This window comes from Pezoporus occidentalis, unplaced genomic scaffold (assembly GCF_034315485.1).
Source record: "Pezoporus occidentalis ecotype Australia unplaced genomic scaffold, CSIRO_AGI_Poc_V1 ctg25, whole genome shotgun sequence".
In the NCBI taxonomy this organism is placed as follows: Eukaryota; Metazoa; Chordata; class Aves; order Psittaciformes; family Psittacidae; genus Pezoporus; species Pezoporus occidentalis.
This window is the reverse complement of record NW_026914394.1, coordinates 196,207-209,688: the sequence shown is the minus strand read 5'-3', so window position 1 is coordinate 209,688 and position 13,482 is coordinate 196,207. Positions and strand designations below refer to the sequence as shown.

General features: G+C 41.3%; 1 protein-coding gene across 1 annotated transcript in view; it reads left to right on the top strand.

The window, feature by feature from the left end:
• EIF2B3 (eukaryotic translation initiation factor 2B subunit gamma) overlaps positions 1-13,482 on the top strand; it is a 103,012-nt gene that overhangs the window by 68,271 nt on the left and 21,259 nt on the right. The window contains exons 7-10 of the mRNA XM_062622947.1: positions 2,989-3,119; positions 3,750-3,943; positions 8,000-8,077; positions 8,750-8,898. Of these exons, the coding sequence (XP_062478931.1) occupies positions 2,989-3,119; positions 3,750-3,943; positions 8,000-8,077; positions 8,750-8,898 (552 nt within the window). The remainder of the gene's footprint in view (positions 1-2,988; positions 3,120-3,749; positions 3,944-7,999; positions 8,078-8,749; positions 8,899-13,482) is intronic.

The following is a 13,482-nucleotide window of genomic DNA, read 5'->3' as shown; positions in this document are numbered from 1 at the left end:
ATGGCAGATTCCATCCCAGCGACATTTCTTCATTTTACTTGCTTAAAATGTGATCAGGATCAACCCCTTTCAGAATTGCTGCTGCCTGTTGTTCTCACAGGACTGAAACCACATAAAGTGCTTCAGGGATTAGTCCCCCCCGTTTCTCTCTTTAAGCAGCAATGTAACAGCACTCTCACTCCTTCATGGTTTACTTGAAAACCTACTGCTTTCTGTCAAGGTGTAAACAGGTATGTATAACTGCAAACATCACATCTTAGGGACTGAAAGATCATGAAAAAGGCTCGTCACTTGGGCTAGAATTCATGAAAGCATGTTTGTTTTGGTAAATGTTTCTCAAAAGCAGAGATTTTATCCTCTCTGCTGTCTGGATTTTGCTGTGAGGTATCAGAGCAGGGTATTTTGAGCTGGCTTATAACTGGATTTCTGCCAAAATTCTGTGTGTCCTCCCCTCCTTCCAGCCACCCCTCCACTTTCTTTCTCCTGGGTCTAGTAGATTTTTCCTTATGTTGGTCTCAGTGGGCATTTCATTCTTACTTCTTAGTGCTAAAGAAAATAACAAGCTTAGAAACCAGGGGGATGCCAAGTTTTAAAACCTGAAGAGAATAAAAAAAGGCTTTCTTCAGCATATACAGTCTTACACTTATTTCTCCTTAATGTAGGCACATGTAGTTGAGGATTTGATTGTAAGAATTTTTAAGATACTAAACTAGAAACCTTTCTGGTTTGTTTTCTCCTAAATCTAGGTTACAGGCCAGTTGGTTCTTCCAAACTCCTCCTGATTTTTTTTCTCTCCTGATGAAGGGTCTTCAGTCCTATCCCTCCTTTGATTTAAATTCCTTCCCTAGTCCCAGCCAGATGTTTGGTTTCCCCCGCTGTTGACAGTCAGATTATATTCTCACGCTCTCACTTCGTATATCCACATTTGCAAGATCTGTCACCAGAAATTCACAAATTTTTGTCACCAAGTGCCTAACCACATTTTTTTTTTAATACTTTCCAAAGGCAAATTCCTCTGATGTCGTATATAAATTGCTTAAACAGCAAGCAAAGTCAAACCTTCCTGGTTTGCCTTTTCCAGTAAGAAGGGTGTGTTTCTGAGCCACATCTTATGGATGACTTGGAGATTTACTCCACCTTTGCTGTAGGAATGTGGCTAGCACTTCAGAGAATTGCAGGAAAGCTTCAGGAGTTTGGCCAAGAAAGATTAAACCATCAAAAACCAGGCAAAACTTTGTCTTTTCCCCTTTCCAGTGCTTTCATTTCCTACTGTGTTGTGTTGTCCGCTGCATCAGACTATTTAAGACTGCCAAATACTTGGATATTTTATAGGTAATATATCTTATAAATGCCATGGCCAGCCTCTGAGGGAAACACAGGATTGTCGGTTTTGGATGGAGTATAAAACCCAAGCAGGAAATCACTGCTGAATGGCACAGCTGCAGGCAAACAGTGTAAGCTAGTAAACTGCCCATCTGCAGAGCCACACGTGTGTCGGAGCGCGGGGCCAGGGCGTTCGTGGCAGAGCGTGCCTGTAAGTGGTTAGCAGGGAGAAATTTGGTGACTAAAGAATGAAGTGTTTTGCTTCATTAGTTCCTGTAATAGAGCTATCTGAAGGTGATTATAATCTTATTTTCAAGAAGGAGGAGAGACTGAAGACTGGAGATTTTCCTTGTCTATAATGAAAAATGAAAGCAGGGTTTCAGATCTGGGATGGGTTAGATCATCCCACTGAAGGAGGGTGGATGGGACACCACCTACAGTTGAGGACTGAAAGAAGTGTTTCTCAAGAAAAAGGAAAACACTTTATTTGGTCATAAGGCTGAACTGGCAATCACATCTGAATCTTCTTGTCAAAGTTATAGGCAGGGAAGACTGTTATGGTCCTTAGATCTGCTTCACTATCATTGACCTGAACAGAGGCCCGGGCAGGTTATGAGTTGCTTGTTTCTTAAAGTTTGAACTGTTTCAGATCCCCTTTTGCTATAGGTTTTCCCAACCAAAATCACTTTCAGGATACTCATTCTAGTACTTCCCTTGTTTAATTTAATCTACAGTTAGTTCCTAATTTTTCTGTGTTCTGTTCTAAGTAATTCTTCTTTCTTTGTGAGTTATCATTTGTGGAGTTCCCCTAGCCAAGCTCTCTGTGTTAGTTCTCCCAATCCTTCCTCTGAAGTTTAGCACTTCCTCTTATACATGCCAAGTTTGAGTTCATTTTCCGCATGATTTTCCCAAGCACTACTTTAAATAATCCACAACTCAATAACTAAATACAGATTGTTAAAATAATGAAACAACAACAATAAAGCTCTTTTAAGACTGCATCTCGTGCACTCCTGCTGTAAAAACTATTGATTTGTGGCCTTTTCCAAATACCTTATTGAAAAGGAAAATTATCTTCTAATAGTCAAAATTAAATTACCAGGGTTATAATCCCATTGCACAGTAGACTTTCTACATTGATATTTGTCTACTGGGGAGACTTTTTCCTTGATTCATTGTGATGTATAAAGCAATGCAAGAGGAAAGATAATCTAGTGATCCAGGGTCCTTGTTTAAGGCATTTGTGGCTGCTTTGGTTTTTGCTCTGTAGGCACTTTATTCTCTTTTCCTGTCAATTGATGCTATTTTTTTAAGCCACATAAAGTGGATTTCAGTTGTTGTCATTGTGATGTTGGTACTTTCTGCACACAAGCATGAATTGCAGGATGATGCCATATTAATTTATAGACATCTCTGTTAAAATAAAGGGGAATTAGTTCTGAAGATGAAATTTTTTCCTTATTTTGGATTTTCCTTTATTTTTTAATGCATTAAGGAAGCATGTGACTACTGGACACTGTCTTAGTGCCAGATGTCTCGGAGTACCCAGAATTCTTATTTGTCATCATGAAGAATGTTCAAAATGTCTGATAATGTTACGCAAACAGAATGAAGACGTGCAAGTTTTAGTATTTATGGCCTTCATGTTTGCATCTCCTTCCCCAGATCAATCACATCTCTCCGGAGTGAGCTGATTCCACATCTGGTTAGGAAACAGTTCTCTTCTCCTACATCATTGCAGCAAGGACTAGACAACAGAGAAGAGGACCAGAAGAAAAAAGAACAAACATCCCTAGGTCAGTACAAGTATCAAAGATTGGATGGTTTTAAAGCCCATATGCTAATTACTGGGTAGAGTACTGAATGAGCCTGAAACACTAGTTTAAGGATTTGGGCTTTTTTCCGTTATACTTCATGATAGCAGAGATTCTTTCTTCAAACAATATTGTGCATTGTATAAATATTTTTGTCCTGCCTTATTTTGGTGTAAAATGAAACCAGATCAGCTGGATGCTCTGTATGTTCTCTCTGGAATATATTCAAAGTAAATGCACTTTTGAAAATGTAATTCTAGGAGGGAGTTCCTGAATTGCGTACGACAACAGACTAGGCCTTAACTACCCTCCACTGGAAACTGGACAGGATCTCAGATCTTGAAACTTATTTTTAGCATTTCCGCTGTCTCCTTGTGCGACCTTGGGCAAAACATTGCATGTGTCCTGATCCCTTGATTCACACCTGCAGAATAAAAATAAGCACTTACTCACTCTGTGTGTGATAAAATCTGTTAATGATTGCTAAGTATCTAGCCATTCAGATGATGCGAGGCAAAGATTTCCCTTCACCAACAGTATTTTAATAGTATTCCTCTTCAGAAAGCATTTCATTAAATCCTGTCTAACTTTATGCATGTGTGTGTTCTCCAGACATTTACAGTTTCATAAAGGAAGATAATAGCTTGCTGAAACCTGCTGCAGATAACTCCTGTTGGAATGATCATAGAGGAGATATGAATGAAACTCTCCATGAAGGAAAAGTGCGCTGCTATGTCCATATAATGAAAGAGGGACTTTGCTACCGAGTGAATACTCTTGGGTTGTATATTGAAGCTAACCGACAGGTGAGGAAAATACAGAACTGCCATGTGGGAATACTGCAGTAGTTTATGGGACATGTCAGCCTCCAGGAATGCCTCCCTGCGATACAGCTGAGGAACGTGTGGGAACTGAACCAACACCATGTTACCTACGCGCATCACCCTACTGGTTTCTGGATAGGGACATGAGGCCTGGAAACAGTTCTGTCACTAATTTACTCCATAGCTTTGATAGAGCTAAGAAAGCCCCCATTTCACACACTCCTCTGGTTTTTGGGGGTGGTAAGACCTGCAGCCAAAGAGCCAAGAATTGTGGAAAATAAGGCTGGAAGTAGCTTTGATAGTTCATTTAATCAGTGTCCTCCATGTCCTAAAGGCAAGATCAGTTCTGACTGGACTCTTCCTAACAGCTGTTTATCTCAGTGATTATGGCAAAGGTTACTAATGATTTGAGGAAGTCGTAAACTACCCATACATTCAAATTGCCTTGCATTCTAAATTGCCTAATGCTTTCCATTCTGAAAGAATTATTTTATGAAGAGGTTTCACTACAGTGGCGCTCTAGGTACAGAGGTGAAATGTTGACCTGCTGCAGCTTTCACGTTGACACTACCGAAAATTCATAAAAGAAGAGATCACAGGGGAGGATTACAGAAACCCTGTGCTAGCTAATGAGCTGATGATTAAAAGCTTTTAATATGGGGGGGGGGGCATTTTGGGGGGTTATTTACTACACTGGCTGATGCAGTATGTAAGTTCTCATTGCACTGTGCTAGTGCTTAACTTTGTTGCTTGAACTAAAGGACAGTTTCATCTAGTTTTGAAAATCAATAGGGAGTGCAGTAGGGAAGGACTCAAGATCTCTGGAAGTGGGGCTGGAAGAGCAATAAAGTTGTATTTGGGATGCTGGAAGTGGTCACTGCCTTGCCAGTGCTCTCAGATTGAGCTGATTCCTTTTTAATAAAATGAATGGATGAATTTATGCAAATTGAATTGCAGCATGGCAGAGTGAGTTTACACACTGGAGCTCTTTCTCCTCAGTGCCTGCAGAGGAGCACAGAAATAAAGTGATAGGGACATGAGGAAGAGAGGAGGGGCACTGCTGTTAGATAGGGAAAACCTTCCCCAAGAATATCAGGAGCGAGTGTGCCCAAAGGGTTAAGGGAGAACACCACTTGCTGGGGGAAGTGTGCGTATACATTTGGCAGCAGCCACTTCAGTAAAAAGTTATTGAGTTAAGCCAGTCAGACTCCATGTGGGTTTTTTTGTGTTGTTTTTTTCTTTCTTTCTCTTTTTTTTTTTTTTTTTTTTTTCTTTTTAACCTAAATATTCTACATTTTGGTCAGTGCAGGAAATGTGTTTGCTCCTGGGTGGTACATAGAATTAGTGTTTTGAAATCACACTGGGGCCTTCAATGCTGGAAAGGATTCTCTTTGAATTTTTTGCTTTTCCAGGATGGTAAAATTTCTAAGGAAACTATGTGGAGGTATAACATAAAATGGAGCTTAATGAGGGGTTGTGAGAAAGGAGTTCCTTATTTTCAGTGCCACTGCATTTTGTTTCTCTTGCAGATTCTCATAAAAGCTACATGTTTAATTTTATCTGCTTTTTTTAACCTGTTTTGACCATCTCTGCAGAAGAGTTTCTTGTGTCTTGTTTGCTCTTATCTTGGTCTTCACAGACCAGATTCTGATTCCCTTGCTGCAAAGCCAGGACCTGTAACTTTGCTGTCCATAGAGGACAGACTCATGGAGGGAGCAGTAGCCGTCCAGCCCAGTAGCCGTGGGAAGGAATGGCATCCTAACCCATTGCCCTTCTGGTGAGGAAACACTTTGCTCACAGCATTTCACTTCCAGCTGGGTTCCTGGATGCCTGCAGCCTGTGTGTGGGCAGGTGGGTTCAGGAGGGAGTTATCTTCAATAGCAGGAAATAGTTTCTTTGTAAGATGAATTAAATCCAAACACATCTTAAACCTTCCCTTGACACAGGCACTCCCTCTGACTCCTGCCCCCTATCTAACCTTCCTTTTCAGAGCAAAATGCTTGAGCTGGTAGCTTTCTTGGGTTACCCCTCAGGCTGCACAACTATTGACTGATTCTAATAAGGGCTTTGCTCTGGCCAGTAAAATCCCTTATTTATTTCACCACACCATCTTTCCACTGAGGAGGGCAAGAGGTTTTCCTCATTTCTTTCCCTTCCCAAAGAGCAACACTGGGTAGTAGGAATCTTTCCAACCTATGCTGTAGGTATGCTTTGGTGTGTGTTCCTCTCCGGATCTGTCTGTTGTGGCCGCCTAGCTGTGTGTCAGGTGAGGACAACATCCTTTCAACAAGCCAGCACCATCCAGGCAGATTGAATTAGTTTGTGGTGTTCTGGTAAGCTGGTGGTTTTCTGTAGCACCTACACCTTGGACTGAGAGATCTAACCTACTCTTGGTTTTTAAAGAACAAAGAAAACACAAGTCTAGTAGGAAGGACCGTCTTCAAGATGTAAAGAACTACAGATGTGAAATGTCTGCTGGGGGCAACAGGCAGCTTCAGATGATAGCACAGAAGTGTGAGCTCATCTGAGCTCATCTCACTCATCTGAATGTAGCATCAACTGTGAAAATTCTTATCATAGGAAAACCAGTGCTGCTTATTCATCCTTGCATGCTGGAAGAGAAATGGGCTAGTCATATTATGAATATCCAAATAATTTCCTGCAAATATCTTCTCATTTGAGATGTTGAGATATTTTTTTTCTCCTCTGATCCCAACTTCAGATCTGTGGGATCTCCTTCTTGAAGTTCACTCCCTAGCCATCAGCTCTTGTGATCCCAGCTTTCTAAGGAAGTTGTTTTACACAATCATACTGTATGGCAGCTTCTTCATAGCAGCTTTGGAAATTGCTGGCAAGTCTCAGCCAAATTAATCTCAGAGCAATGGAGATCTCCAAGATAAACTTTCCTAAAAGTTTTGTAAAAATAGGTGCCTAGGTAGGGAAAAGAGAGACTTAATGAGTACCACTTCCTCCCCTCAGGCAAACCCGGTTACACCATCACTGTGCTGAGACTCCAGTTGACATCCCAGATGGACAGTCAGTGCATGCATCCTGGCTCACCCTCTGTATCTGCTGTGTTTCTTTGACTGCCATCTCTGGCCTACCAAGGTGCATCATACATTGCATCACCACTGCAAGCAATGCTGTGCAGCAGTATATCTGTGTACTGCTGTGAGACTCCCACCTCCTCTGAAATCCCCACCCGTGCTGTCATCACCTCTTCTTTGGTGTGTGACCTTGGCCCCAGCCTGACGCCAGGAGATGCAGAGTGCCTCAGGCTGCTCTTTCACCCAGAAAAGGAGGAACGATGGAGTGATATCCCATCCTCCTACAACACTGGCTCCCCTTTCTTTTCAGGAGCCAGTTCAGAATTGCTCTCCATGGATTTGTTCTTGGCTACCTCATGGGCTGTGTCTCTCTCTATTACCATTGTACTTTGTCTGCTTATCTAACACCTGCCTTCTCTCTTTCAAGAGCCTTTTCTTTTACAACTTTCTACCATCTGGAATAGCCACTTGATCAACTTCAGTTTCTGCTTAAACATCTGAAATACTGTTTGTTGCCTATACTTCAGCATACTATCTTACTGAGTGGGCTGAACATAGTCATCTTTCCGTGCCAGTTTAATGATGTATATTTAATACCACTCGCTTCCCTCTGAGCAGTGTAAAACAACATTGATCTGCATTTGAAGTGGCAGATGCTGGACATTGTGATGTACAGGATGTCACTGTGTTCAGCTGGAGCCAGCCTGCTTGCTGCTGCTGATCCTCTGCTTTCCACAGGTGGGAAGCTGAGTTGAGACATGCAGTGTGCACTGCACTGGAAGTGTACCTGTTTCCCATACAGAAGGGCAAGATGATAAATCACGCTTATCTGGTTGCAGATTTAAAATGCAGGAACCTGTGTTTTCCTTTAAGTTAAATGTTTATGGTAGATGCACTAGTGCAATGGGAATCAAAACCATCATTGAGCTGTTTATGTAACTTGAGGGTACAGAACTGTGTGTTAACTTGTGATGTGGGTTTTTCCATCCAGGTTCCTAAACTATTGCTTAATCTGGGTCTGGAAGAGCCGCTGGTTCACGGGACAGCACAGATCACTGACAGAGGCATGGTAAGTGTTCCCTTTTCCAGTCTCTGCTCTTTTAATACAATCTTTATGCCCTTTACTTTAAGAACTGCTTCCTAAAATTCAGTTCTACTGTTGGAAGTGAAGCTGAGTTTTGAAGTGTGGAATTACAGTGTAGGTGACGCAGCCCAGAGTCTTGGTCTTTAGAAATGTTTGGTAAAAAGTCTGTCTTGCTCCCAGGTCAATAGTCTCTTGTTTCCTAATACCAGTTCACAGTAGTTGAGCAGTTTGCCTCCCAAAGGACACCAAACTCAGAAGAGGTCAGTATTTTAGCTGTGCTTCTTGCTGAAGAATTTTGCTTGAAAACCAGCTTCAAGTCTCCTTTTCACAGGTCTCACTGGGCAAACCTTAGTTAAACCAGCAAAGTACTATCAGGACTGTTCTTACTATGGTTATTTTATTGCATGAGGCCTACAGAGCAAGACTAGACATTGGAGTTTTACCAAGCTAATAGACCTTGGGGAGACTGTCCAACTCTCTGAATATGGGATGGGCCTCAAGTTTCTAGGTCTTTCCTCTGCCAAGAATCCCTAAGGGTAGAGCAGGATACGCTTTGATGATGAGTGCTTGAGACGTGCTGTTTGGAAAAGGTGTATGGAGAGCATGTATCAGACATCTCTGGGTGCTTTTGCTAATTTCCATTCTTTTCTTCCCTAGGTTGGATCAGACAGCATCATTGGGTCATCCACGCAAGTGGGGGAGAAGACATCCATTAAACACTCCATCATCGGCAGCATGTGTATCATAAAAGACAGAGTTAAGATAACAAACTGCATCATCATGAATTCTGTTACGATTGAGGAAGGGTATGTCACTTCTTTCTATCTCAGTCCCCTAAATTTGCAGTTTCTTTTTTAGATGGGTTCTGAGTCAGTAGTTTTTGCCCTGTAAGCAATCCTCAGCCAGAACAGTTGATATCGGGGGGGGGGTGTTTCTAAAGACTGAGTCAGTAGTAAGTCTCTATAAACAGTTTACAAATGCACAAGTCAAATTAATTAACAAGCTGCAGTCATTCAACATAAATTTCTTCTTTTTAGAGGAGATCATACTATATTCAGAACGTGCAAGTAAGTTAAGTGAATGTATGAGGCCATATGGGCTTGTGTGTCATCTTTCAAAGCTTTTTTTCAGTAGCTCTGTCTATGAGCGTACCTGAAATATTTGAGTCACAAAGCATATTTTCAAGTGGCACACTTACCAATTAGAAATGTTCTTTGAACATTACAGCTTCACCCAAAATGTCATACTCTTCGGCCCTTTTTTGTCATCTTGCAGCTTTCCTTTGCCATGGCATATGCTGAGTAATAGGATAAACTAATAAAGTTTTCAAAGAGAGTATCTGCCAGCTAGCAAAGGTTTCCCATGCATTAAAGACACTAAATAGGTAGCCTTGAGCTGTACATTTCCAAATGTGGGAAAAGTGGCCTATCTGTAATTGTTGATGTCTGCATGCCCCCATCTTTCCATACATCCTGGCTTCCTGTGGATGTCAGTGGAAAGGAAACTGCTGATTGAGTCTGTGCAGGCCTCTATAAATTCCCCGCTCCTTCATGGCTTGAGGTTTGCTTAGGGCCTCAGGAAGAAGGCCAAACTCTTAAAAAATGCCAAGTTGGTTCTGAAAGTTGCATATCTGAAAAACAAAAAACCCCAAAGGATGTGGGGTCTATGGAGGATACTACTGTTACATAACTAAATTACAGGCAAGTATGGTACCTAACTGCCAAGTGTTTATCTTTAATAGAAATCCACAGTAATTTCAAGCACATAATAAATCAGAATTCCATTGAGTATAGAAAATAGCTGGTTTCCAGTTCAATCACAAATGGATCCAGTATGGCAGTATCACAGGCACTGCTGTCATTAAAAGTACCAGAACTTCTCTCGTTTGATCCTGAGACCCTCTGTCATTGTGATTAATGAATTGATGCCACAGTCATATTTGTATGGTTTTGCGTATGAGGTGAGCGGCTCTACCATTAAATCACAGAGACAGCTAAGTGTATGAATAGTGCTGGTTTTATGGAGAGTCTCAAATCAGCTTGACTCTGTGCACTGGTATATAGCATTATTCTCTTTTAAACCCTAAATCGAACTCAAAGTCATTATCTTAAGCATTTCACAGAATTCCACAAGCATCATAAAGGTGAGATATTCTTTTTTAAAGAGGGATAAACTAACTTTTGGGGTAACTTGTGAATTTCTGGGAAACAGTGTCATCCCTAGTCACTCTCAGTGAAAACAACATAGCCACCATTGAGTGAAAAACCTCACCAGGGGTTTACCCCCTTCAGCTTCTCTATGGTTACTGCACACTGATGCACTGGAATCAAATGAGTAATTACTCCTCTCCAGCCAGAATTAAAATCATAGAGCTTTATTTCAAAGCATACAGTAATTCATATTGTGTAGGTCTGGACAGACACTGAGCTGATAAAGTATTTCTTATTGCATCATGGTAAGCCCTAAGATTAGAGGGGTATGAAGTCAGGCATACACAGGTAGTGAGATAAAGAAGTACTCTAGCTGCTGAGTTTTGTTGAAAGAAATCTTGCTTGAAAGGTAGTGAAGAATTTCTATGTATTTTGACCCTCTTTCATGACTTTGATTAAATCTGATAGGTTTTTTGTTCAAATGCTGGTGATTCTTAGGCATGTTGATGGATCAATTTGCCACAGGTGGATAAATTATATGTGGTTTTGCTTTAAACTACCCACAATGGACGACAGCTCTTTACAAACATCTCTTTTCCCAGGTGCCTCTAAAATAACTCAGGCTTTATCTAATCACCAACTTCAGAAAACGTCTTGGGTTTTAAAGTCAGTGTATGTTGGCTGATACAGGTCAAAATGAACATAATAAAGTGCCTTGACAGATCTAATTCACTTTTTGTTGTATAGCAAATGTCCGACAAGTAAGCCAATTTTAACACCATCTAAGGTATTGTATATTGGAAACTTCTGGAATAGCACTGCGTCATTTAAAGAATATACATTTAAAGCTGACATGAGCAGCTTCACCAAACTAATGAACTATTAATGCCCTAGTCAAATGTGAGTGGTAAGTGAAGGCTAGTCCCAGTAGTGTTCATTGCAGTAACACCAACTTGAAGCGGGCTTAGAAGACTGCAGTAGGGCACATATGGAAAAGACAAAGCTGTTTAGAGAAGAAAGAAAGACTGGGTGAATCATTGCTGAAAATCAGGAGAGTGGAAACAAACAAATGCAAAAATTGCTCTGCAATCTAAGTTTATTTATCAAGAGCTACAATTATACATGGCACTGCCTTGGTAATTCCCTTGCCACTTACATCACCTTAGCTTCTCTGGGCTGAATCTTGCCTGTCTTTTTGTGTGTTTGTTTGGTTTGCCCCATCTCAGCTGCAGAAGTAATCAGCAGCTTTGGTTCACTATGTCAGTATAGAAAAACAAAGCAAAACAACAAACAAACAGATTAAAAATATTTATTTCATTATGGTCTTCCTGTAATGTGATTTGAGGATCCTGTGACATAGTTCCTGAGCCTTCAAGATCCACAAATTACATCTCCAAACCAGAAAAAGGTTTTGAATAGCCTCACCACATTAGATACCAGCTTCCTAAATGGAGAAGTAGATTCTTTCTGCGCAGATGGGAACACCACAAGGTGCTTAGAACAGCACTAGGTTCCTATTGTTAGGCTGTGGTTGGCTCATAATTGGAGAAACAGAGGTTATGACCTAGATGATGATGACCTTTCCCAGCTGAATGGATCAAGGAACTTGGACAGTGCCATTGCATACTGTTTGCAAATTATGATCCATCCTCCAGCAATGGCTGGTGCATTTGATGCTCTGGAGGACCAGTAGAAGGGGTTTTTTGTTTTTCCTGATGTGTAGGGTCTCTGTTACATTATACATGTCTCCTGTGAAGTGATTTGAGTAGATATGAATCCCCCTTAGAAGAGATTACAGAGGATTAAAGAAGTTAGTAACACGGGCGAAATAATTGCTAGTCCTTTCTTAATGTGTTTCCTACTGTGCAGCTAATTCTTCCATCAATGAGACAATAAAATAGCGAAGATTACATATGTGCTGAATGATGGACATACTTGACCAAGCTGGGAGGGATGTAATTTATACAACAGCCCAAGTGCTGAGAGATGCTGACTGCCCAGGTGACAGCTTGCAGTGGGGAAAGGGTTCTTGTTTCTCCCTGGATGACTCCCCAGAGCTCAGTGACAAATGACTGCACTGAGTTACATAGCTGGAGAAAATCGACTAATTGAGCTGAAGTTATTGGTCACTTGAAAACTTTGTATATCTCAGCGCTCCTGCAGTAGCTGTACGTCTCCTCAGTCTCTAGAGTAGCTTGAGTCTGCCCCTTTTCTTTGTTCTGTTTGCATTAAGGGTGGTGCAGTGCAACAGAGCCACTGGACTGAGTGTCATTGGTGCAGGAGTTCCATCATTAAAGCTCGCTTGCAATCTGTAACGCTGGCAGACTGACTGAAGTAGGGAGATCATGCCATTTGCAAATGAAAAGTGATATCTGGAGATTTACTCCCCCAGTGAACAAGATTGGCAAACTGGTTACAACAGACAAGGAGAAGGCTGAGGTACTCAACAACTTTTGCTTCAGTCTTCACTGGCAGTCTCTCTTCCCACACTTCTTGAGTGGATGGATGGCAAGACAGGGACTAGGGGATCAGAGTCGCTCCTCACTGTGAAAGAAGATTAGGTTCATGACCACCTACAGAACCTGAAAAGAAGTCTATGGGACCTTGTAAGATGCATCCTGGAGTCCTGAGGACAAGGGATAATGGTTTTAAACTAAACAAGGGTAGATTTAGACTAGATATAAGGAAGAAATTCTTTACAATGAGGGTGGTGAAACACTGGGCCAGGTTTCCCAGAGCCATGGTAGATGCCCCATCCCTGGAACCATTCAGGGTCAGGCTAGACGGGGCTCTGAGCAACCTGATGTTGTTGAAGATGTCTCTGTTCATTGCAGGAGGTTGGATTGGACTAGATGACCTTTAAAGGTCACTTCCAACCCAAACTATTCTGTGATTCTAACTCTACCCTGATCTCTTCATAGAACAGAAATAACTGTTCTTGGGTTTCGCAATGAATTATGCTGACCTGAGCATGATAACTGTGATTCATTTGGTATACTCGGGCACATTTAGCTTCCTGGAAATGAAACCTAGATAATGGAGGGATGAATTTAGTTACAGATTCCTGGTTTTGCTTTTGTTTTAGAAATTGGTGGTTGGTTTGGTTTTTGTGGTGGTTTGGGTTGGGTTGGTTTTTTTTTTCCAAACATCAGCTTTATTTTACCAGTTTTGTAGTTTTACTTTTCTAACTTCTGGCAGTAGGAACATCTAATTGCTCAGATCATACAGGACCTTGTGCTG